Raw genomic sequence first — 27,062 nt, forward strand, 5'->3', positions numbered from 1 at the left:
GGAGTTTACTCTGGCAGATTCTAAGATTTTGTGGCATGAGAATTCATGGTTTTCAGTAGCTCTATTGTAATGTGTTTAGATGTGTTTTTATTTTCCCTTTTGTTTATAGTCTCACATGGGGTCCATTGAGAACTTTGAGTCTGTGGATTATCATTTCAATTATTTTCTTTTTGTGTCGCCACCAGTATCTTTTCAAATATTGTGTCTTTCTTATTGTCTCCTACCTCACCATGTCCAATGTCTCTAATGATGTTTTATATCACTCATCCTTTTCGTTTCTTGTCATATGTGGGGTTAGATGTTTTCAAGTGATCTTTTATTTCACTAAACTCTCTTCTATTGTTAAACCACCTATTGCGTTCTCAATTAAAGTCTTTATACTTCTCACTTCTTCAAATTTTCATTTGATTATTTGTTAAACATATTGATTCCAACTACATTAAATTCTCCATTTTGTCACTTATATTCCTTACATATTTTTAATAAACAGTGTCAGGGTCAACTATGGATATCCTTCTTTTTTCTGATTTTATCATCTTGGTTTTCCTCATTTTGGCCATTATCTGACATGTCTGAGTTTTCTTTTACTGGCTTCACACAATATGATTGAAAATTGCAGAGGCTCTGAATGTCAACTTCTTGAGAGGACTTTGCTTTTATGTTTTCTGAAGTTATAATAAAGGCAGATCAACTTAATTCCAATTAAGGATTGAGATAAATCAATGCTAGATTTCAATTTTAACATTTCAAAATAAAGTCTAGGAATCTCCTTCACTATAGTAACCATTTTACTACCTTTATGTGTTCTATAATATGTTCCAAACCTCAAATATATATAATAAAATTTATTTTTAACATTAATAGACATAATAAATAGCCTGATCTCTTTAAGTTTACCCTTAGTCATAGGGTGTGTCTTATCAGATACCTCAAATTAAAGTGTATTTGGTGGTTAAAACCTTTGTTTTTTTTTTTATTGTATTATCATGAGATTACAAGAGTTCTCTTTCTAGATTTATTGCCCTTTGGCTTTGGTTTTTTGTTCAATTTTTATCTTATAATCCCATCCTTTTTAGAAGTCCACAAACGTCTCTAGAGGAGTACAGTCTTACTTATTTTATTATTATTATTTTATATAGATTCTTTGCTCCGGAAGGCCCGACAGTTTTGGCACCTCTAAATTCCAATCCCCACCACCGCCCAACTCCATTCCCTGCTTCTCTGTTAGAGGAAAAACAGTAGAGAATGACAGTTTCACCATTTCCTTACATTTCTCTTTTTTCCAAGATCATAACCTCTCAAGTCCTGTCCCTCTTAATTGGTTTCTACTGTTTTCAAATAGCTCCTTATTACCATTTATTGATTTATCTAGCCTTTCCATTTCTTCTTGGTGGAAGACTGGTCTGACTTAATGTACTGCAATCTATGAGAAGTAGAAGTTCTTCAAATTAGTTGGTGTCCTTTCTGTCTGTGGCAATCCACAGTGCTATCTGTATATGAATCTGGAAGTTGTACATATGTCTGTCTCACATCTCTCTACTTAACTCCTTTTGTGGATTGAATGATCGCATTTCAAAAGAAATGTCCTAGATCTTTCTTTGGATTTAGGTAAGAAGGAACATGAGAGGAATGCCCACATCCCACAGTCTTATTACTATTAACTGCTGCATCCAAAGCAGAATGAATTTCTCCAAGAAGTAGGACATTTATTGTCCCCCCTCAGAGTTTTGCCTCTTTCTTCCCCACTGGTCTTCAGCAAAGCAAAGGATTTCCTTAATATTCTTTATTATATAAAGAAATTTTATATTATATGTGTTAATTGTCTCTCCGAGTCAGTTCTAAAGTGTAGCTTTTCCTCTGAGTTTTCCTTAGCCTATTCCATTGGGGTTTTTGGACCTCAGAAAATGGGATGTGAGTTGGTTAGCATCATATTTTGGCTGTATAATCAGCTGCTGTTGATAGTTACTGATTCATTCTAACAACTGGTTACCCTACACTTGAACCCCAAAAGCTAGGCAAGTGCTTGTGGGTGGCAGCAACAGTTCTCCACTTAATTTTACTAAACACACCATTTTTAAAAAATGAATGTGACAATGCTCTCAGTAATTAAAACAAAATCCAGTTTTCTTTGCACTAGATGGATTTGTAAATAGGGAGTGTTTGGTTTTTTCTAGAGTTAAGGTTAATATTTTGAGAGTCTAAGACATATTATATGGTCATGATATTTCTGCAAGTATGTGCCCATCAAAAATTCCATCGTCACACCTGTAGTTAAGAGTGATCAAATATTTAACATGATCTGTTTATGAGGTAAAGGCAAATAAAGCATGAATTCAAACTTTTCCTCGTCAGAACAAAATACTTCTTTTTGTTTCATTATTAAAGTTAGATCCCTTTCCATAAATCTGTTTCCAAGCAATGTATGCACTGACTTTAAAACTGTGTAGAAATCTTCTTGACCTAAACAATAAATGGCTAGAGATCAGTGTTGACTGATTCTTAACAAAAAATAAAATGTTACTAGATTCTTGATATTCACATGGTCTTTTCACTTCAGAAAACTATTCATTAAGGTCAAGGTTAAATAACACTTCAGATAGTAAGAGACCCCTAGTCACAGTTGAGAATTATTCCTGTAAATGTCACCAGATCGTCATAGGAAACAAGCTATTTATGATCTCATTCACAGCTATTTATCAGATAGAGTTGTGTGTGATCATAGTGAATCATGACAGTTTTTTTTTTTTTTTCCTCAGAGCTACACTCTCATCAGCAATTGCCAAATACTAATATAACATTTGGTATAGGGCCAACTGGGTAATTCCTCTCCTTTAGATCTATCTATATGTGAAACATTTCATGTGGTGAGCTGAGGCATAATAAAATGCAATTGGATAAAAATACTTCAGAAAGGAAACTACAAAGTGGTATCCCATGGGTAAAATCTATCTGTGTGCTAAGATATTCATTGTGTGGTCAAATGCAAACTTCCTTCTCGGGGGTCTATCTTTGGTCCATTAATTCCCAAATTTCAATTCAACTGAACAGCAATGCACTGAAAACAACCTGCAATTTCCTGGGGCCCCAAAATAAAGTGAAATCAAACAACTCGATTTTGATAATGGAAAAACACTTTCTTGCTTTGAAGTAATGCATTAAATGAAGTGTTACAAGAAATCCATTGTGAGTCTGTCTACTCTCCAATGAGCTATACATAGAAAACTATTTTTAACCAATCACTTTCACACGGATTCAAGCCCATTCCATTAGAACTAATGTACTTTCCAAGACCTGCCAAAGATAAAAGTAATTTCTGACATTGTTTATCAAAAATGTAAATTATAGAAACCTAAAAAAAAATCTTAAATAAAGAATAAAACAGCACTAAACGTTAATATTGGAGAATGTAATACACACTATTTTATTATCTAAATTAAGCCTTAAAAGAAGTGAAGATGAAAACGAGACTCATGCCTACCTTTGAACAATTAATGTAATGTAGAAACACCCACTAAATTTGATGTAATGCTTGCACATATCAACTCTTGGATAATAGGAAATGGAAATATCACTAATAATTATTTTAATATCCAAAATTTTCCTTAAAAATTTTGGTTGTATTTTCCTTAATATTTTTCTTCTTTAAACAAAAGTGGATTGATTAGTTTTAGCAAAAAATGTCCTCACATTATCTTAAGTGAAACAATTCAGAAACAGAAAGTCAAATACCTCATGCTTTCACTTACAAGTGGGCACCAAATAATGTGTCCAGGTGATCATAGAGTATGTAGTGATAGTCACTGGATTCTCGGAAGGGTAGGAGTTTGGGAGGGTGGCCAAAGATGAGAAATTACTTAATGGTGTACACCATTCAGGGGATGGACACACTAAAACCCAGACTTCACCACCACAAATATATCCATGTAAGAAAATTGCACTTGAATGCTTTAAATTTAAACCAAAAAATACCTTTACCTATATCTTATATCCAATCATGTATTTTTTTCTTCAACAACAACAGTAATAAAAATAGAATGGTCTCTAAGAATATAATCTAACATACTCCTCTTTTGAAATTATTCTTTCTCGGGTACATTAAGGTACTTCTCTGTTTTGAAATTATTCTTTCTTGGGTATATTAAGGTATCTTCTCAAAATTCAGATGATTAGTTTTAAATACAGTATTTTTTCTAACAAACCTGCAATATGGAGTGTCTTTTCTTGTTATTCAAATAAAACATTTTTGGGCACATAGCAGTTGAAGCAATTTACTATGTTCCTGATAATATTACCAGCTAAAATTATTAATGAACTAGTTTGGTTTATAGGGGAAAATCCTTATATCATTCCTGCATAAAGTCACTATATAATTTCTTTAACTATACAGTGTTACAAAAATAAAATTGCTGGGCACTGAAATAAAATTAAAATGATATAAACCAAAGATGAACTGCCATAAAAATGATATACCATGTTTCTCTGAATCATACTGAGAATGTTCCATTACAAGTTCGACAAAAATATCTGCATGGTGACATCTTTAGTACAAGCAGAATGTATAATTAATAGGTTCACATGAATAAATCTCAATTCAAAAACTCAAGATTATTCCCCAAATGGGATATTTACCCTATAACTTGGTGATATCATTTCTGTATTTTAATTAGAAAAGAATGGAAAAAAAAAAAAAAAAACAGTAACACCTCTAGCCAAATGCTTATGCTACTTACTGACCATTGTAACACATACAACATTTTAGGTTAATACAAGTGAAAGCTAAAAACCCCAGAATAAAGGCATTTCGTATGAAAGAAAGACACATTACCTTTTATTTCGTGTTGGCTTGCTTCCCGTCTTCTTTCTAGTTCTTTTCTGTCATAATTCAACCTCTTTAAGCACATAATTCCATATTGTAAACTTGTTCTGTTTTTTAATAAAAAAATTAAACAAAACAAAAACAACAACAACCAAAAAAAAACAGTGAATTTACCTCAGCAGGTGGAGAAAGTTTTCTGATTGGCCATAGTCAACACTATGCACTGCTTCTTAGGGCAACAAGTTAATAAATTACATTTGCAATGAAATCCTTTAGTATTGGAGGGAAATACATTTATCATTATTCTAAGCACAAAATGTTTCTAAGGAATAGAAAAAAATGTTTTCAAAATAAGAACAACCATAGTTTTAAAATCATCATGGATTATATGGTTCATCTACGTGTCTTTGTCTTTCATCCAGCTATTCCTACATTAGGTGCAGGCAAATTAATATTTTATTCATTTGAAAAGAATTTAAAGTCCCCATTATGGAGACAGTAAAGAATTTATAAGAAATGGATACTCTCTTCTTAAGCTGATGAGAAAAATAACACAAAACATGAGTAAGTTAGGTAATAGGATAGAGGACCAAATACTAAAATGAGTAGCTCATAACTCTAAGTGATACAGAAGCATGTAAGAAGAACAGGTCAGCAGATATTGAAACTTAATGAAAAGGAAACGTGGAAGGAGCAGAAAATTGATTGATCCTTAAAGGATCAAGCAGCAGAGACAGGTTGACTCAAGAAAATGGAGCATCATGAACAAAAGATTGCAGATGAAAATTTAAAGGTGTGGCTAGCGAGATCACACATTCCAGAGCTGAAAACCCATGCTAGGAAGTAAGGAGGAATACAATTATACATGGAAAATAGAGCATTTGAAGGAAAGCCTTGAATTGTTTTTAAGTATGAAATACATATAATTGATACAGAATTACTGGACAATTTTCAGAGGAGGAAGAGGTGACAATAAAAGTTTTCTGTTTGGCCAGGCACGGTGGCTCACGCCTGTAATCCCAGCACTTTGGGAGGCTGAGGCGGACGGATCACGAAGTCAGGAGTCCGAGACCAGCCTGGCCTATATGGTGAAACCCCGTCTCTACCAAAAATACAAAAAGTAGCCGGGTGTGGTGGCGTACGCCTGTAGTCCCAGCTACTCGGGAGGCTGAGGCAGAAGAATCGCTGGAAACCGGGAGACGGAGGTTGAAGTGGGCTGAGATCAGGCCACTTCACTCCACTCTGGGAAACACAGTGAGACTCCATCTAATAAATAATAAATAAATAAATAAATAAATAAATAAATAAATAAATAAAATACATTTTCTGTTTAAGGAAAAATAATCTCATAGCAAAATAGGAGATGGGAAAATAAGTAATCAGAGGAGACAGAAAAATCAATTCAGGGTTCAGTTCTGCCAAAATAAGGACAACAGTCATGAACTTGAAAGGAAAATCGATAAACCAGAGATGTTATGAGAGAGAAAATGAGAAGGCTTAGTGACATTAGATATAAAGATGCAGAAGATGTGATAGGAAAAAATAATCTGTAGACTTTAAGAGTAAAGATCATTGATTATCAGTGATACTTTACATGTTTAGGAATATAAGCAAATTTAGACATACACATTGGTCAGGCTACACTTACTTGTTAGATGCACTTCTAAGCCCTGCATTTTAATAAAAACAATATTGAGTCAAATATTTCAGAATCAAAGAAAAATGGAAAGAAAATTTCATTAGATAAGTGTTGTTGGTTGAATTGTGTTCCCCTAAAATTTACATGTGGAAGCTCTAATTCTCAGTAATTCAGAATGTGATTACATTTGGATACAGTGTCCTTAAAGAGGTAATTGAGCTAAATGAGACCATTAGGGTGGGTCCTAATCCAAACTGACTGCTGACCTTATTAAAAAAACATTTGGACACTTGGGGACAACAGGAATATATATTCACAGAGAAAGGCTTATGTGAGGACACTGAGAGAAGGTGACCATCAGCAAGCCCAGCAGAGAGGCCTCAGAAGAAACCAGACCTGCCGATTCCTTGATCTTGAACTTTTAGCCTCTAGAACTGTGAGAAAATGAATTTCTGTTGTTTATGACACCTGTCTGTGGTCTTTTGTTGTGGTATCCCTAGCAAACTAATTCAGTAGTATACTAGATAATACTGACATAATCACTATCACAGATATTGGGCAACTTGAGATTAAACCAATGCATCTTGATCAGTTTCTCCCAAGTTTTGATATGGAATACAAAATTATACTATACAGAGGATATATAATATTATGAAAATGTCTGTCAGATGGAAGACTGGGCCCAAAAGACCATGGGATGCGATATACAGTCAGGTACTACTTGCTTTAAGTCAGAGATTAGCATAACTTAAAAATGAAGCTTGGGTATTTCCCAGAACAAACAAAAAGCAAGTCATTTGAGTATTTTTTTAAAATTTGATCATTATAGAAAACATTTTACTAAAGTAATAAAATAGCATTAAAAGTCAATCTAGTGAAGAATGGAAAAAACTGGACCCCAAAAATCTAATGCAACCATATGAAATATGAAGCCCTAAACTGCCCATGACAGGGAGCTCACTCACTACCTCACAATGTATACACTACAAGGCAGCTGAGAGTGGTACAAAGTTGTTTCTTCTAGTAAGCAGAAGTCACTCACCCTAGTATCTACACCTGTGTTAACTGAAAATCACATGCTCAACAGAGAAAATATAATTCTTCTATCACATAATAATGATCTTAAAACATAAGAAAACTTATTTAAAATCTTCCTTCATCCAATTTAAATGTATTTAACTACTTCGACTTTATCATCAGACTTCTACCACCTTACAACAATTTGATGCCCATAAATAAATGCAATTTATTTTTGTTATGTCACCATATGGTAGCACTTTTGTGGTCCCTGCCGATAAACAGTCTAAACATGCCTTGTCGAGCCATTAACCAAACTGGAGAGTTTCGTGCTAATGATACATTCCTTATCTTTTTCACACAAGTTTCTGTTAAATTATGGATTCTCCATTCAGTACTTTAATAGGTTTTTAAAAAAACACTGTTATATTTATCTTCACCACATTTAATTTAACAGTGTCAACAACTGCATTAAAATTCAAAATATCTCCATAAGTTGGAATAAAAAACCCCAATTATCCTCTATTTATCCTAATTTTATGTCATCAACATATCTAATTTTTATACCATCTTCAGTCACTGATTAAATGTTGGACAGGAGAGAAGCAAATACAGTCTCCCAAGCCAAAATCATCTATGGTTATATTTATTAACTTATCACCACAATCAACTATATGTGAGAAAAAAACAACCAAAATCCAGCTGCCATTGTTTCACCTAACATAAACACAGCATTTATGATATGGTATAACAACAAATCCCTTTTTATCTGCTGGATGGTAAACAACTTGAAAAAAAAAAATTGCCTGTTGTTCATCTGCATCCTCACAGTTATCTAACACAGTAATGCTTTTTTCTGAAATTAATATACAAACAAGCAAACTCACTAAAAGACACAGAAAATAAAAGCACAAATATGTCTTAGATGAAGAATTTCTTCTCAAAGTTTTCCTAGAATGTTACTAAATTATAAAATTTATAACCCCACATTTTGTAGAGTTGAAACTATGAATATTTGTTTATATTTACTATGTTTAAATAAACTCTGAATATTTCTTTCTAAATAATTTTCTAATAGAAACACATACAACTATAAAATTACAAACATGGGATTTTCAAAGAATCTCACAAAAATAGACTTATGCTCTATGAGAAGAATTTTGTACACATATATTTCCATGAAGTTCGGGCACATAATATGCACATAGCTCTAAATTAGAAAGTCCCTGCAATTTGCTGGATGATGATATTTTTCCAAGTAGATGTAAACAAACAATGTTTCAAATGACATACATTTTCTATCTTCTAGACATCCATTTTTGTTTTACTAAAGTATAGGTAATATATTGTTTCATTTTAATTATTCTTTGGCAATAAAACAAAAAACAAAAAACAAAACCTACCGATGGAAACTATCCACCATTTTTAAATGGACACGGAGATCTTTTTTTGTTAGGTGATCTAACATTCTTGCATCTACCAAGCATTCCATAAAGTAACTTCTGTACTGAGGTAACCCCAAGCTGGGAAGCCATTCATTTCCAATCCACTCATGGTTCATATCTCCATAAGCCAGGGTCTGTAGAAAAACCGGACACTAGAATTGTTTTATAGCAGTCAAGTTTCTTAACCAATCAGATGAGATGGTAATTGGAGAATATTACCTATTATTATAACTGATATTTAATTACTATGATATGTGGAAACAAAGCAAAAATAATATTCAGATAGTATTTGATTTGATTTGATATAAAATGGAACTCTGCATTCATTTATTAAAGTATTTGCCTATTGAAAATGATTGGCTATTTACTTTGTATTCTCAAAAGGAATTACATTTTGCCCACGTATGTATTTTATTAATTAAGAAAGTATTATACAAACTCTGAGCTTTAAGATTTTGTCTTTATATTAATAGATTTGTTTTATTTGTATCTGTCATTACCCTCTTGTCAATGTCATTATTGCCATTTCCTACTTATCAATGCCACTACTGCTATTGCTACAGTGTAATGGCAAATGTTGATGTGAAATGCAAACCTCAGTAAACAGAGAAAGGAATAAATGGTTTGGAGAGACAGAATTTTGAAGCTTTGTATGGACATTGTTTAGCAAAGCAGGTCATCAGCTTTCCAAAAAATCACTGGAAATAATCAGCCTTTTCTAGAAATCAATCAAGATACACTCTAAAAGAAGCAGGGTAGGATCAAAAACTAAGACAGATAACCTAATTCTTTAATATAACAAGTAAACTATTCTTACCAATACTGTTCAAAACAGCTAAAATGAAAACCAAAATCAACCATTACCACTAAACCAGTATTTTAAAAGAACTATTATTCTCTATTATTTTTACAGAATTCCCATTTAGTTCCTTATTATGCTCTAATTTCTCAATTCTAATATGCATTTCTAGGGAAAATATAACTGCTCCTCTTCTTTTGTGTATTCTGAACAATGATGAATTTTTTATCAAAATCAAAATCAAATACAATCCTATTGTGTGTTTAAATAGAGGTCCTAATATAACTACCAAAATTTTTCTTATATTGAAAGGTTTCAATCAGATTGAATATAACACAAATTTTCTCTTTTGGTCATCCAAAATGTGGAAATGTAGAAAAAATGCACAGCTTCCTTGCGAAAGTACAGGTCTATTCCAAGTATAGACACCTGTCTCATACGAACATTTCAATAAATGTTAATGGCTCTGTGGTCTGCAACGCCAACACTCGCACCTCCAACCCCTCTTCATACACTTTCCGTTATATGTGAAGGCATGGGCAACTCCAAATAAGTCTTTTCTTTCCTTTTGTTCCCCCTTTAGATCCAACTTGAATGCTTCCTGATTAAATATATTCAGGAGTGATTTCAGAGGAATTTAAGTTTTGGATCATTCTCTTTTGAAAGAAAGAAAAGTACCCTTTTAAAAGAGGCAAGGTATGAAACGGCAATCATCTTATTTTAAAATATGATAATTTAAAAGACATATAAAGTATTAACGTAATCTAGATTTACCTATACAGATCAGCATAATATTGAGCTAAGTGAAGGTTTATAATATTATGACTTATGACAGTTTCTTAATTTATATTCTCATCGCCTACTAAATGATATTAAGGGTCTTAAAGCATATGAATCTCCTACCTGGGCCCAGCTTCCTTCCTCAGATTCTTTCTGTGTTAGCAGCAGGAAATGATTAATAAAGCAGGTAAATATAAATTAATTTCAAATCAATACAGCAAAATTTTTCTAGCAGAAACAAAATTGTTATACAAAATGCTTTGTATAACAGGCAGATAAATACACAGATTCTGACTCAGACCCACAGAGATCAATTTTGCAGTTCAAAGGCAATTAGGCAGCAACGACATAGTTTTCAATTAATTCGAATTTAAATGCTAAATTCATAATTTTGTGAACATTTGATTTGGTCATTAGAAATCTTTTTTTTTAATTCTTAAATGAGTGTAATTTTCAAAATGTAATGTGCTATAATAAAAACTTCTGTTGACAAATATACATATGTATATATGATAGAGAAATCTTAGACAAAGTAAATTGGTGAAGTGAAAAAACTGACTGTATCCCTCCAGCAAAGCTTGGAGATAATCAAATAGATTTCAACAACGGCCAACAAAACAAAACGAGACAAAAACCAAGTACAACAAAACTAAACTAAAAACCAAATTAATACATGACATTGGTGTTTTATCCGTAACAAACTTGAAGATAATCAATTTTCAAATAAGGATAACACTGAAAAGACATCAAATTAAAAGAAGCTGATAAAGATAAAATCTATGATATGCCCAACTTTGTTACTTTACGTGAAAAAATGACTTTTATAACATCTTATTTTTAAAAGTGACAATTACAGATTCCCCAAGACATTCTTTAAAATTGTGCTTTTCAATACCAAATTAACATAACACTTTTTTGTTTTTTGGGGGGTTTTGTTTGGTCAAGCTTGTATCTAAGATGGTGAAGCACAAGAAACCACATAATCATATTAAAAATGAATATTCAATCTAATCTTTTCTATTACCAATTTAATTTGGTTTAGAAACCTGTTACCTGTGAATGTGTCTGATACTAAATGATATTTGGTACAAAAACTTCCAATGTTGCAACATGAATACTATTTATTACCTTCTTGCTTATTGTTTGTGTACCATAAGCTCTTATGATATTAGCCATAATCTAACACTATTTCATTTAAAAAGTTCAAGAGAGTACAGTGAAAGAAAACTGTAAAAAATGTTAGTTATCATTGCATATGACTATAAAAACACACCCTACTACTCTGGTCTATAGTAAACAAATTAGTTTCCTCATCCAAAGAGCAGCAAAGTCACTTTCCTTCAGGTTCAACAAAGCCATTAAGACTAACCGTTTTTGCTGGAGCTGCAAGATTTTCCATTTCTTCATGAGTCACCCAAACGTTGCCTGAAGGCTAGTGAGGAGGCCCAGAGAGAAGCAGAGGAATCCATGGGAGGCAAGCAGTGGTAAAGAAGAAAGGCAGCACCTCTGTGAGTCAACAGCAACACAGCAATACCACAGTGCCCTTGCCCCTACCGTGTGCACAAAAGAGATAGCATGGCTGGTTTGCTCAGAGCTTCCTGTTTCTTCTACTCAAAAAGATTAACTAGAAAGAGGTATGCTGTGAAGCTCTTGGGGGGTGTAGATTTAAAATGACATTTCTGCAATTATTAGTCAGAAAAAGAGCATCATCAAAATTTGCATTCCAATGGTATGTGGCTATCAGATCAATTTTTGTAATAACGGTGAACTGATTCAATTTGAACTGTAGAATAATGCAATTTTAATTGTTTACTCAGAAAACAATGGCACATGCACTTTGTTGTGTTATCAAAATTTCCTTCACATAATTTTGATTCTCAATATCGTTTGAAGGAAAAAAAATGGTTGTCAATATAAAGCTGGAAACATTATCATAACTTATCTGGAAAGCAGCATCAGCTTTTCCCGAAAGATTCCCTTTAGTGTATGTGATTGAGTAAATAGCAAGTGTCCCTGCATTCTTGAAGATGAGAAAGAATTGAAATGCTATTTTTTATTCAATAAAAGGTATTTTTCAGCCACACTAATAAACCCATGTACTTCCTAATTCTTCACCAGTATCCAATACCATTGTATAAAAGAAATTGTTTTCTCTAGCAGGCAATATTCTATGATAAAGTCCCATTTGCTTTCTAAATAAAACACCCCTTGGCATTAGTTCTATACACTTAATAATGCACAGTTTCGAAACCAAAGTCCACTTAGTAACATACAGATCAGGCATATCATTGAAGGTATTAGCCCCTTGAAACCACTTGCCATCAAATTCCATCATTTCTTTATAAACATTGCAAGGTTTTCCAAGTACATCAATGAAATTTACACCCTATGTATTATCTGCTACTTGTTTGGGGAAGGTCCAATTTTAAAGAATTGGTGTAGCAAAGTTTTACCCAAACATTAAAGTCATCACCATAATTCACTTTGGGTTTTTCTGCCATTCACCTAGTACCACGACTTTTCCTGTATTAAAAGTAATATAATTTAAAATGTAACTATGTATAAATTGATGAGTATAATTTGATGTAAGTGAAATCTTATATATGTATGTGCATACATATATACAGTCATGTACTACATACTGACATGGTAGTCAAGAATGGGGTGCATGCACAACAAATGGTCTCATATGATTATAATGGAGCTGAAAAGTTCCTGTCACCTAGTGATATCAGAGCCATTATACCATTGTAGTGCAATGCATCACTCACGCGTTTGTGGTAATGCCAGTGTAAACAAACCTATTGCACTACCAGTCGTCTAAAAGTATAGCACGTGCAATTATGTGCAGCCCATAACCCTTGATAATGATCATTAATGACTGGGTTACCGGTTTATGTATTTACCACACCATACATTTTTAATCATTATTTGACAGTGTACTCCCTCTACTTTTGTTTTTTAAAGAGTTAACTGTAAAATAGCCCCAAGTAGGCTCCTCAGGAGGTATCTCAAAAGAAGGCATTGATATCCTAGGAGATGACAGCTCCATGTGTGTTACTGCCCCAACGACTTTTTAGTGGAACAGAATATGGAGATGAAAGACAGTGATATTGATGGTCCCGACCCTGTGTAGGCCTACAGCAATTTGTGTGTGTGTGTGTGTGTGTGTGTGTGTGTGTGTGTGTTTGTTTTGTTTTGTTTGTTTGTTTTCTGTCTTGGTAATGAAAAAGTTTAAAGAGGGGGAAAAATAATGAAATAGCAGAAAGCTTATAGGACAAGGATATAAAGAAAGAAATTAATTTTGTTCAGCTGTACAATGTGTTTGCGTTTTAAGTTAAGCATTACTTAAAAAGAGTCAAAAGTTAACAAAAAATATTTATAAATTGCAAAAGTTACCATAAATTAAGGCTAATTTATTACTGAAGAAATAAAAACTTTTTTTTATGAATTGTGTGTAGTATAAAGTATAGTGCGTATAAAGTCTACAGTAGTATATAGTAATGTCCTAGGCCTTCATATTCATTAAGTGTCCTATTCACATGTACCATTTTTTATCTTTTATACTATATTTTTGCTGTACCTTTTCTATGTTTAGACTATTTGGATACACAAATTCTTACCACTGTGTTACAATTGCCTACAGTATTCAGCTTAGTATCATGCTGTACAGGTTTGTATCCTGGAGCAATAAGTTATACCACATAGCCTAGGTGTGCAGTAGTCTATACCATTTAAGTTTATGTAAGTATGCTCTGTGGTATTCTCAAAATGAAGAAATTGTCTCATGACTCATTTTTTCAGAACATACACCTGGCATTAAGTGACATTTGATTGTATATATACTTAAGTAACAAACGGAATTGAGTGGTAAAGATTCATAATTATAAGAAAATTCTATGCACATAAAAATTCCACAGGCTAAGCATCAAATTTATGTGTAGAATTTGTTTTCTTCTACTGTTTTGGAATTTAGAGTACAGCTGATGTTTTTTCTGTAAGATAAATTTGTGTACACCTATAAATTAAATTTAGAATATAAAAGTCATTTATGTCCTTAAAAGTCCCTTCCTCGTATCCCCTGCTTCTAACAGTGATGCTCATTATAAAAGGAAAGTTGCACATGAATATATAACATTATATTACTCGGAATAAATTGTTTTTATTGACTTTATAAGGAGTGGGCTATGCTGAAAAGCACTTTGCACGCGTCTGTTACATTCCCTTTACATCAGTTATCATAGCGCTTCACTTGAGTGGGTGTACGGTTGGTTCAAAGTGAGTTTCAGTGATAATTACCTGAGAAGAAATTCATTTAAGCCAATCTTAAATGGCTTAAGCTTGCAGAACAGTGTAAAATCAATTTTACACTGATTTGTGTAGCTTCTGCTTTGAATCGTAATCCAAATAATGAAGATCTCACTTCTTCTTTAAGAAACTACCTGTATTAATTACCTCATACTAGAATAGACACATGCATAGTACCTTTCACAGGTTATCTTTAAGTCTGTGTCTGCCAGTCTGTCACTATATCCTGGGATGCGGAACATGCTGGAAGCTATGGTTTTGCCTGTTTATTTCCTCACAAAATAAGTATAGACCCAGGGCAATTTTCTAAAGTATGGTTGGAAAACTTTCAGAATCTGCATGTTGGTTGTTTCTGTTTGATATGCAGTTTTACTTGTGAAGAGCACTGCCTGCCCTATACAGTCTTGTAAAATAGCTGACAGAAATAGTTTCTACACAACCTAATCAAGTAGACATTAACTGAAGTTTTAACAAGTTTATTTTATAGGGAAGTGTATATGTAGTAAGTCAATTATTCAATCAGATTGCTCTCTCTACACCACCACTTTAGGGGATGGAACTTGCATCTAAGTACATTGTGAGGGAGTAATTTAGAGCATGAGAATTTCAGAGAAAAGCATCCCTATAAGATAGCTAGATTGGGAAACTTTGAACAACCAAAGGGCATAAAGATACGAGTGCCTTGGCATTCAGGATAAAGACAGTACAAAAAGTAGGTTGGAAAAGCATAAAAAACAAATATTGTACAACCTGGTTGTGGTTCTCTGAGATCCCTGTAAAATTATCTACTCACTGCCCTCCGTAGCCTGTGCTACCACCTCCCCCAAAAATGTGTGAGCTAGAAAATGCAAACCAATAGTCATTTTTTTTGTGGCTAATATCATCTGAGTCCAACATGAAATTTATAACATTTCAATTATATTATCAAATTAGAATCAAGGGGCTTGAGTTATACAGTAGCATTTACCAATGACTCCCCTAGGACATTTCCTAAACCTGTCCACATTTCAGGTTCTGCACCTCTTAAGTGAGACTGAAAGTGCATGCTCCAGATTAGAAAGAAACACTGAAAAGTTTACATTATGATACAATACGTTTTTACACAGGGCTGGGACTAGGATGAGGCACATGAGATCCCAGGAGGCTATAATTTAAGGAAACACTCACTTTGAGGGTTGATATCTGACAATGAGAGCCTCTTTAAATTTTATGCTTGAGATTATCTTGCTTGTCTCCCCTTGGTATCCATGGAATAGAACTTTGAGAAAGTATCAAGTGAGAAGGAGAAAGAAATTTCTAAAAAATGATAAGAACTAAAGCACTTACCTAATTAAATCATTCTGGAAAGAGTTACGACAGAAAAATAAATAATACAATGAATTTAAGAAATACCTCCTGAAAATTAATCAGGTGAAAATAATGAGTAGTCTTGCTGTCAGAGACACAGTATAAGTAAAGCAGCCAGACCTCAGAATAATCTTAAATCTTAACTAGTTAAAGTAACTTTTGTTACTACCTAGGTCATTTAAAGTGTTTTTTACTTTGTAATGACATTACAAAGTAGTAACTTGAAATTACTTTTCACATTCAAATGGCCTGGATCCACATTTCTCCTCTATATGAATTTTTGTCTCTCATTATAAGATAAATCCTTCTCATTATAATAAGAATGGTATTTATACCTCACTCTCTTTTCAATGAAGGCTGAGGTTTATAAAGACAATTCTACCTCATCCTCTTTTCAATAAAGGTTGAGGCTTATGAAGTAAGTAATAATGAAAAGAGGACCAAACAGACTAAAAGAATGCTATAAAAAGAAAGAAAACTGATAGAGTGCAGGAAGCAGAAGCAGAAAAACATGCTTGTTAGGAGAAAATCCACAGAGGAGTATGACCTTAGATGAGTCAGTTTGCTTCCTAGGGGGGGAGGGGGGAGGGATGGCATACCTCCCTGATGTAAATGACGAGTTGATAGGTGCTGACGAGTTGATGGGTGCAGCACACCAATATGGCACAAGTATACATGTGTAACAAACCTGCACATTATGCACATGTCCCCTAGAACTTAAAGTATAATAATTAAAAAAAAAAAAAAGAGTCAGTTTACTTCTTTACCTTGGTTTTGCCCATTTGTGAAACAGTTGTAATAAAAGTACCTTTCTCATAGTGTGGTTGTGAGATTTGAATGGGCTATTACATGTAAAGCACTTACAACAGTGCCTGACAGTGAGCATTCTGCTGATGTTGGCTACTACTGTAATTATATTAGAAATTCTGTCAGGTAATCTCCATTCAAGCAAGTTTCTAATTCAAGAAATACTCTGTAGGTCTCCGTATTACACTGATCTGACTAATGCCTATCTTACACCTTACATTTATGCTCAATCTTGTTGAATTACATGGTTATCAAAAATAACTTTGTTTCAAACTTATTTGTTTCCACTGCACTTGCTTTTAAAATGCTTGATTCATCAATTTAAATAAATGTTACATAAAGCAAAATATAAAACAAATTTGGCTCATATGTAAACACTAAGTTGAATTAGTTGGAAAAACCAGAGATAGGCAAATCTTGAAACACACTATCAACAAAACACAATTTTGTCAAAGTCTGGGGAAGACATTATAAATTTCCAGAAGGATTCCTCATTCAAATGGCTTTTTGAGTTATCTTGAAGTCATCACTTTAAAAAGAAACACCAACTAGAGAAATTAAAGATGTTTCCAGATAAGATGATCTAAAAGGATAATGTGGAACTACAGACATTGGAAACATACGCAAAAAAAGTTTTAGGTGCTCCATTTAAATTTGCAATGCTTGAGCATTCCCATAATTTTTACCTCAGATAAAGTGTTCAAAGAATACACTTATTTTTATGACATCCTTCTTCAACCAAATATCTATTAACTTGATATCTCCATCTCTATCCTAGCAGGTAAGAGACTTTCTATAGTAATAGTAGCTTGGGGAAAAGAAACAGAAAGCTGGAAATTTAGGGCTGGCCCAAGGCAATCATACATGTGACATTTAAATTTTCCTTTCTGATGGTCCAGCCCATTAAATCTAGGCAGGAAAGGAGGCAGAATCAAATAGAAGCAGTAAGGGGAAAAAAAAAAAAAAAAAAAAAAAAAAAACCCAAGTACCGTGTCTTTTTCTCCTCAGAACTTCAGTTAATAAACATGAAATATCTGGCTGAGGAACCCAAGCCCAAACCTCAGTGTGCAAAATAACTTGTGTGATCTGAACAAATTGTAGTATTCTAGAAGACATGATAAAATAACTTTGTAAAAAAGAAAAAAGCATCAAAAAATCTGCCTTTGTGTTTTGTAAGTATGAATTCTAATACATAATGTTAGGTTATGACTTTATGTAGTGGATTCATTACTAGCGATTTATGTGGAATTTTCATTTTGTAAAGCAAATTTTACTGGAAATATATTAGAAATGAGTAAATGCTTCCATGTAGATGGAGTAGAAGGAAGAGGAAACATTTAGTAGATAATTTTAAAGCCTAGAGACACAACTTAACTTTTCTCATGTAATTTGCATCAGTATTTGGCAAGAGGCATATATATTCTGTGAATACAGAGCTATTACACATTAGTAAAAAGGTAAATATTCCCATAATAGTATAGATGGTTGGAAATGTTATGAATGGAAAATTAATATAAATACTTGATTAATAAGAATATACAAACTTGCACATTTAGTAGTGATTTTTAAAATGTAAATTTAAGCAGGGAGATAACCAATGTTGACAAAGGGAGAAAACATAGCAACACAACACAATTTGACAATTAAAGTTTGAAAGTATTAAGAATACGCATTACCTATACAAAAATATAGCAATGGAAATAACCACAGTTTATGCAACATATAATTACAAGCACATATCTTACACACAACAAAAAATCGTGTTACACACAACAAAAAAATGTCCAATAGTAGGAATTTGGTTAAATAAATTATCACATTTCTACAAAGGAGATATGCAACAATTAAAAGTGATGTTGCAATTGCATATTTAATAAAATGAAGAAAATGCTTATGCTACATTACTAAATTTCCAAAAAAGTACAAATTAATATATTATGTGAAATAATCCATCTATATAAAAGATAATGAAAAAAGAATGAAAAGATCTTCATCAAATTTTTTCAATAGTGAAAAAATTAACATTGATTATCTCTGGAATCAGTATTTTTTAATGTTTTTAAATTATTTTGTTGCCATCTTTGTATTTCTCAGTATTTTACAAATGTTATACAGGATCATGTATTAATTCAATAAACACATGTAAAACTTAAATGCTATAAACAATATATTTTTTATGCTGCAAATGTTCGTTTTTATTTGAAGCCTTATCCAGCTGGTAGTGATTTCTCCTTTCTTGAAGCTTCATCACACTTTGCTTCTATTGTACATTTAGGAGTTAATTTATATAATCTTGTACTAAATCTACTGGTCAACAAACTTATTTTCCTTTGTAGAGTTTCCCTTTCTGATCTCAAGAACACACACATTTCTTATACTTCAGCAGAGTACACGAAATATGTGGGTAGAGTGATCTATACAATGATTATTCTAAGGTGAATATTTACACAATATCTAAAATTGGCCAGGCACTATTGTTAAGGCCTGGGGTTGATGGAAACTTGATACTATCATTATTTCATCTCATGTGAGATAAATCAAGAAAAGAAAGAACTGTGAAATGTTGTTTATAAGTACATGGAGTGGTAACTCAGGAGGGAAACCAAACCCAGAATTTGCGGGCTCAAGAAAAGCTTTTCAGAGGAAATATATAAAAGAATTGATAAATGAACAATGAATCGGGAAAAATATGGTGACCTTGAAGTAGGATGAAAGTTTCGGGCAAAGGGAAGACCAACTACAAAAGCTCACAATTGACCAAGGGGAAAGAAGTTTGAAAAACTGAAAGTAGTTCCTGACCTGGAGAAATAAAGCCTTTGAGGTGAACTGAAGCTAGATCATAAAGACTCTCATTAGCTTTATTTACTTCTTCCCATTCTTTAAACAATTGAACATTAATTAATATTGCATAATTTAAATTCCTTCAGTTTGGTTAAGTAGTTTTAGAAAATAGTTTTAAAATTTCCTATTGTCCATTAAGAAATGAATTACACTGGTAAATAAAATAATAAAGGGTATCCTATGTTTCGTCTGGAAATTGGGACTTCAAATTTATTTTGCAAGATTCATAATGTTTAATAATTTGCTTGCATTTGCTCTTGGGAGGAAAATGTGGATATAAACCATTTATGATGCTTCTCTCTCAGCTGGAAATTACTCAGGAAACTCTTCATCAGACTTAAATTCAATTTACAATAACTATTTTCATGATCTTCTCAGTTTTTTATTTTAAATATACAGGTGACTTTTGAACAACACAGGTTTGAACTGCATTATTTCACTTATACACAGACTTTCTTCAGCCACTGCCACACCTGAGGCAGCATGACTAATCTCTCCCCTTCCTCCTCCTCGGTGTACTTTAAACATAAAGACGATGAGGATAAAGGCATTTATGATGATCCACTTCCACATAATGAATAGTAAATATCATTTCTCTTCCCTATGATTTTAATAATATTTTCTTTTCTCTAGCTTACTTTATTGTGCAAATGGAGCATATAATATATATAAAACACACATAATACATGCTTATCAACTATTTATGTTATCAGTAAGGCTTCCACTCAACTGTAGGCTCTTAGTAGTTAAGTCTTGGGAGAGCCAAAAACTATAGCTGAATTTTTGACTAAATTATATTCAGTCAAATTATAAATTATAGCTGAATTTTGTGGGGGATCAGCACCCTTAACTCCCATCTTGTTCAAGGGGTTACTGTATTCTGAATTGTCTTTTAGCTTGAGTCATAATGCAGGTATAGTGAAAAACATTTGTATCTATTTAAAATAATACAGCTAAGAGTTTTAAAATTATATATTTTCCTACATGTCATCTGGGAAGAACTTAAAATGGAGTTATGTAAGAAATATATAAGCCTTTTAAATTTGACCTTTTATTTCTGGCATTAGAATCTAGTATACTGGGAAGGAAAACGTGTAAATAGAAATGAAGCAAACTATTCAGAACTGTTTAAGATCATGTATAAAAAGTTATACTTAAGTTACTTTTCTGCCTGGAAACTGCCATAAAGCAATATGACTTTTTAATATTTTACCTATTGCTAAAATTTATCTCATTCGCCCATATTTTATTATGCTGTATAAAATATGAGATTTGGGAAATATAGTAATTATCAGAAATAATATACTTTGTGAACAAAATATATACTTAAGGAATGGAATAAACAAACAATGAAATATTATTTGTGAGTTTTTTTGTGTTTGAATTTGTCATCATGCATGCCTTTTTTGTCACATTTTGTTCTTTTCTAGGATTAGGATAGGTAAAAAATTATGAGATGATTAGGAATTTACAACTGAAAGACAAGCAGACTTTGAAAGAAAAGGATATTCCAGATATTTCATTTGGTACTTGTGAAACATCAAACTCATGTAATTTCATAATTATGGAAACTTCTTAAGAAATAGTGAGTTATAAAAGAAAACATACAAGATTATACAAACAAATAAAAAAGCTCAATATCACTAATCATCAGATAAAGGTAATTAAAACCAAGTGAGAGACCATCTCACCTCAGTCAGAATGGCTGAGCAAAAAAAAAAAAAAAAAAGTAAACAACAACAACAACAACAACTACAGATGTCAGCAAGGGCACAGAGAAAAGGGAACACTTATACATTGTTGGTGGGAATGTAAATTAATACAACCTCTGTGGAAGGCAGTATGGAGATTTCTCAAAGAACTAAAAATAGAACAAGCATTCAACTAAGCAATCTCACTACTCAATGCCTACCCAAAGGAAAATAAATTGTTATATCAAAATAAAGCCTGCACTCATGTCTTTATCCCAACAGTGATCATAATAGCAAAGTCACAGAATTAATCTAAGTGTCCATCAGTGGATGACTAGATAAAGAAAATATATGTAAACACCATGGAATACTATGCAGTCATAAAAAATAATAAACTAACGTCTTTTGCAGCGACATAAATGTAACTAGAGACCATTATCCCAAGTGAAATAACTTAGAAACAAATATTAAATTAAAAATATTAAAACAAAAAAAAGTAAAGTAGTCACTTAAGCCTTATGTGTAGCATTAGTGCTTACGTCTTATCTCCTGAGAAATTACCTGGGTGAAAGAGAAAGGAAGGAAGGAAGGGAGGAAGGCAGGGAGGGAGGGAAGGAGGGAGGGAGGGAGGGAGGGAAGAAAGAACTTAAAAAGAGTAAGCTCAAGGTCTTGTTGCTTGGAAGAAAAACCTAAACTTTAGATGCTAGCTCAAAAGTCTGCTATGCTAGCTTTCAAGTCTGATATGAATCACAGCTCCTCATTTGAAAACCTATTAAAAACAGCAGCAAGTTTAATAAAGAGCAAGCTAAATCTCTTGAGAATAATTCAAGCTGACATTGAAATGTGTGCTGTCACAATTTTGCTCTGTAGACTTAGACACGCTGCTATTTGCCCAGCATTGGGGAAGGGGAGGAGCACAAACCGACTCACAGTTCGAGATGTTGGAGGAGCGGAAGGACTTGTTAGGGAAACCATCTCCTGGATTGCTAATCGGAGTTTTAAGCGATGCAGTGGATTGCTGATTCCAATTTCTCTCTGGATCTCAGTGTCAGATAAAGCAGACATGATGGCACCACTCTTCACGTTGGCTCGGCAGGCTGCAACGTACCACGCAGGCATTCCCAACCAAAGCTGTTAGATATGAAAAAATGCATTAACAAATTATAATAATAATTGTCATTTTAGTGTCTCATATGCCAGGAATTATTTTATGTATTTTACATACGTGACCTCATCCCATAAGATAAAATGGTACCATTATTTTCCCCAGAGGAGATAGATGCACGAAGAAATTAAATGATGTATTTAAAAACAACAGCAAGGTAGTGATAGAAACAAGATTTGAAATTGAGAAATGCTAGCTCCAGAGACTCTATTTTAACTGATTCATATTACTAGTGATAAAATGATTGCTGCATGGCACCAAGTTCCCCTTTGTACGTAGGGACTAGAACAGCTACAAGCCCCATTTGATAAGGGACTCAATTAATGTTTGTTTAATGAGTGGCTTCAATTTATAATGCTCCTTTGAAATTCTGAGTGAAGAGAAATTCTGTCACAGAAAGAGACAGCTGTGCCATAGCCAGCCATGTGATTTTGATCAAAACATGCAGTGTAGCTAAGCCACATTTCCACCTACCTTCCTATACCATGTGAAAGATGTGTGAACTTAATTAGATGCTATATATGAAAATGCCTTTTGGAGAGTGAAATGATGTACTAAGAAAGAAGTTAAAATTCAAATCATTGAAAAACTAAAGAAAGTAACAAAATTAATAATGCATCAGAAATTAGAGATTTTAAGGCTAGGCACAGTGGCTCATGCCTGTAATCCCAGCACTTTGGGAGGCTGAGGTGGAAGGATCACTAGAGGTCAGGAAGTTGAGACCAGCCTGGCCAACATGGTGAAACATCATCTCTACTAAAAATACAAAAATTAGCTGGGCATGATGGCGGGTGCCTATAATTCCAGCTACTTGGGAGGCTGAGGCAGGAGAATCACTTGAAACTGAGCGGCAGAGGTTGCAATGAGCTGAGATCAGGCCTTTGCACTCCAGCCTGGGGACAGAATGAGACTCTGCCTGAAAAAAGAGAAGAGAAGAGAAGAGAAGAGAAGAGAAGAGAAGAGAAGAGAAGAGAAGAGAAGAGAAAAGAGAAGAGAAGAGAAAACAACAAACAAAAAGGCCAGGCGTGGTGACTCACACCTGTAACCCTAGCACTTTGGGAGGCTGAGATGGCTGGATTGCCTGAACTCAGGAGTTCGAGACCAGCCTGGGCAACAGGGTGAAACCCTGTTTCTACTAAAATTAAAAAAAAAAAAAAAAATCGGCCAGGCGTGGTGGATGGTGCCTGTAATTCCAGTTATGTGGAAGGCTGAGGCAAGAGAATTGCTTAAACCCGGGAGGCAGAGGTTACGGTGAGCCAAGACTGCCACTGCAATCTAGCCTAGGGAACAAAGTGAAACTGTCTCAAAAAAAAAAAAAAAAAAAAAAAAAAAAAAAAAAAAAAAAAAAAAAATTAGATATTTTGATTTTTTAACTGTGAGACTCTTGAAAGACAATTAAACCAGTATTTCTATGAACACAGCACAGGTCTGGTGCACCCTCAAGCACTGTGTGAATGCCAATCACAGGCATTATATTTCAGCACCTGAATAACATCACTTAAAGCAGGAATATTCTCCCGTTTTCCCCCATCATTAGTTATGAGTAAGAAGTACAAAACACAACAAAAATGTAGCAGTTTATATATTTGTTTTTGAATGTCCAAAAGATTGATTGATGTTTTCTTGATATTTGTTGAAATAAATAGGTTGAACAAAGGAGAGAATTGTGACAGTGAAAACAAGTAAGTGAGATAAAAAAGAAAAACTATAAATCAGCAAAATACAGTGCCAAGAGCTCTAGACCACAAATCAGAAGACGTGAGCCCTAATTCCTTTCCAGTCTCATTGGTGAGTCATGTAACCCATTTAAACCTCAGCCATATTTTCCTCATTTGTAAAATGAAGGAATCAAGCTTGATTATTTCTGAGGCATCGTCATAGCTGTCAAAATGATCTCTACCTCTTGATATCCATTCCCTTCTATAATCTCCTTCCTTTGGAGGTTGGCTTGGCCCAGTGATTTATTTCTAATAAATATCTGATGATAAAAGTGATAGGATGTCGCTTTCCAGTTTAGGCAATAAAAAAACTATGGCTTCATTCTTGCTAGCCCCCTTCTGCTCTCTCTCTCCCTCTGAGCTCTCATTCTGGAGCAAGTCAGATCTCAGTAGCCTTATGGAGAGTCCCATATGACAAGGAACTAATGTTTCTGGCCAACAGCCAGCAGGAAACTGAATCATGACCCTGACCACATAAATGAGCATGGAAGTGGATTCTCCCCAAGTCCAGCATTGAGATGACTGCTGTCCTGACTGATACCTTGATTGCAGTCCTGTGAGAGACTCTGAGCAGAGGCCATCGTAAAGCTATTCCCAGACTCCTGACCCATAGAAGTCATGAGATCATGAATGCCAAATTTGGGGGTAATTTGTAAACAGCAATAGATAACCAGTACAAACATCCTTTTAGTTTAAAAATTCTACAATATTTAAAGAATATTTCTCTCTTTTGAAAAAAAAATGCCAACAAACGAAACTTTTTGAGTCAGTGTGGACTGGGTTGTGACAGTGAAAGAGAAAATAAGGGGAAGATCTAAGTACAGTGGGTGACTGTACAGATTATGCTTTCTTCCAGTGGGTTAGGCACAAATAATTGACCTTGACGGGTACATTATATATGATGGAAGATAGGACTTAACTATTTAGTTTATAAACTCAAACTGTTCAAAATAACTAATATCTAAACATGTCTTCTTTGGACCCTAATGATTTTTTTACCCTTGTCTTCTAAGATATTTGAATTTCCACACAAGTTAACATCACCCAGATGCCTGCCAATACATTGTTACCAATGTCATCCATAATTAGACCTTTAAGAGTCTTTGATGTGGATAAATGGCGTGTGAAGCATGGAATTCTCGCCTACACAAAATTCTTAACAGGCTGTGCACTCAAGGAGGAGCGAAAGGAGATGAAGTTAAAGCTTTCATTCATTGGATCACTCAGCTCATTCATCTTGTTTATTCCATTTCATAATTTAAGTTGCATTAGGAATCACATTATAGGCAATTTCTATGTACTCAGAACAGGTTTAATTAGCACAAACTTCACTGTCTGTCATCTCCTATCACCTTAATGTCAGTAAATCTGTTTTTTTTTTTCTTTTTATCTGAAGGATTTGTTCGTCGCTTGCCAAAGCAGCAGCAAACTCTTTGTCAAACTGCAGCTCATGTTATCGGAGCAAAAACCGAACAAAGAACTGCTATCATTTCTGAGGTGTGATTTCTTAAGCATTTTGTCTTGTGATTGATTTTTTAAATATAGTAATTTTAAAGACACGGTTGAAAGAAGCAGTTCTGATCGCTAATATCTGATGGCTAATATGCTAAATTTCCCTGTCTCACGTGAAAGAATAAAGTAAAAGCAAAATACAGGCATTTTTCATTCAGTCCAAGAAAAAATACAAAGCATGTTTCTAGATATATCTATGTAAGTCTATTTTTAAAACTAAAATGGGCTTTAATGTTTCGTTATTGATTATTTACTTAGCTCTAGCTATAATAAAATGAAGATAGATAATTTTATAATCCAAGACCATTTGAAACACTGTGTATAATTACCTCTGTCAGGCAAGGAAAGCCTGGATTCTTCTTTGCCCTGACACAGGCATATCCTAGCAGCTACTAGCAGCTCACAGAGAGAACTGAATAGAAGGGGCAGTGAACACTACTGTTAAGTGACACAAAAGAACCCTTTGCAGTCAAATATGTAGTTTCCTCAATGTCAGAGTCGGCTTCTGCTGCCTTCCACCCTGTTCAGATATTCCCTTATTTTTCCAGAACACTATGTTGTACAGGAAATGGTAAAAAAAAAACAGTTCTTCTTTTATTGTAGCATTCAGTTTGGACACATAAGGGAATAAGGGGTAAGTCTTCTGTTTTATCCCAAGTGTCTAAACCTAGCTGGTTCCTAGGCTTTAGGGAATTAGGTTCAGGAATTAAATTATAGGCAAAGGAATGTCTCTCGGTGTATCTAGGTGATCTTACTCTCTTGGATTACATTAGTGTTGAATATGGAGAGGGTCTTCTCTGTAACCTGCTAATGAGAAAGGACCCTGGCGTAATGGATGTGAATGGACGTTTTCTTGCAACAATAAAATTTTGTTTCTTCTCCCCCGGGTGCGGTGGTTCACGCCTGTAATCCCAGCACTTTGGGAGGCCGAGGTGGGCGGATCATGAGGTCAGGAGATCGAGACCATCCTGGCTAACACGGTGAAACCCTGTCTCTACTGAAAATCCAAAAAAAAAAAAAAATTTAGCCGGGCGTGGGGCGGGGCGCCTGTAGTCCCAGCTACTCAGGAGGCTGAGGCAGGAGAATGGCCTGAACCAGGGAGGTGGAGCTTGCAGTGAGCCGAGATCTCGCCAATGCACTCCAGCCTGGGTGACAGAGGGTGACTCCGTGTCAAAAA

General features: G+C 33.9%; 1 protein-coding gene across 13 annotated transcripts in view; it reads right to left on the bottom strand.

Annotated features, from left to right (window-relative positions):
- Positions 1-27,062, bottom strand: part of PPFIA2 (PPFI scaffold protein A2) — a 545,760-nt gene that overhangs the window by 14,275 nt on the left and 504,423 nt on the right. For 5 of the 13 annotated variants that reach the window (XM_017870457.1, XM_017870456.1, XM_017870453.1 and 2 more), the window contains 5 exons: positions 22,421-22,621; positions 11,866-11,928; positions 10,620-10,649; positions 8,876-9,069; positions 4,826-4,923 (listed from right to left, as the gene is read on the bottom strand). In XM_017870457.1, the coding sequence (XP_017725946.1) occupies positions 4,826-4,923; positions 8,876-9,069; positions 10,620-10,649; positions 11,866-11,928; positions 22,421-22,621 (586 nt within the window). The remainder of the gene's footprint in view (positions 1-4,825; positions 4,924-8,875; positions 9,070-10,619; positions 10,650-11,865; positions 11,929-22,420; positions 22,622-27,062) is intronic. The other 8 variants (XM_017870460.1, XM_017870455.1, XM_017870454.1 and 5 more) reach the window with 3 other exon arrangements.

This window comes from Rhinopithecus bieti, unplaced genomic scaffold (genome assembly GCF_001698545.2).
Source record: "Rhinopithecus bieti isolate Rb0 unplaced genomic scaffold, ASM169854v2 scaffold_5387, whole genome shotgun sequence".
Lineage (NCBI taxonomy): Eukaryota > Metazoa > Chordata > Mammalia > Primates > Cercopithecidae > Rhinopithecus > Rhinopithecus bieti.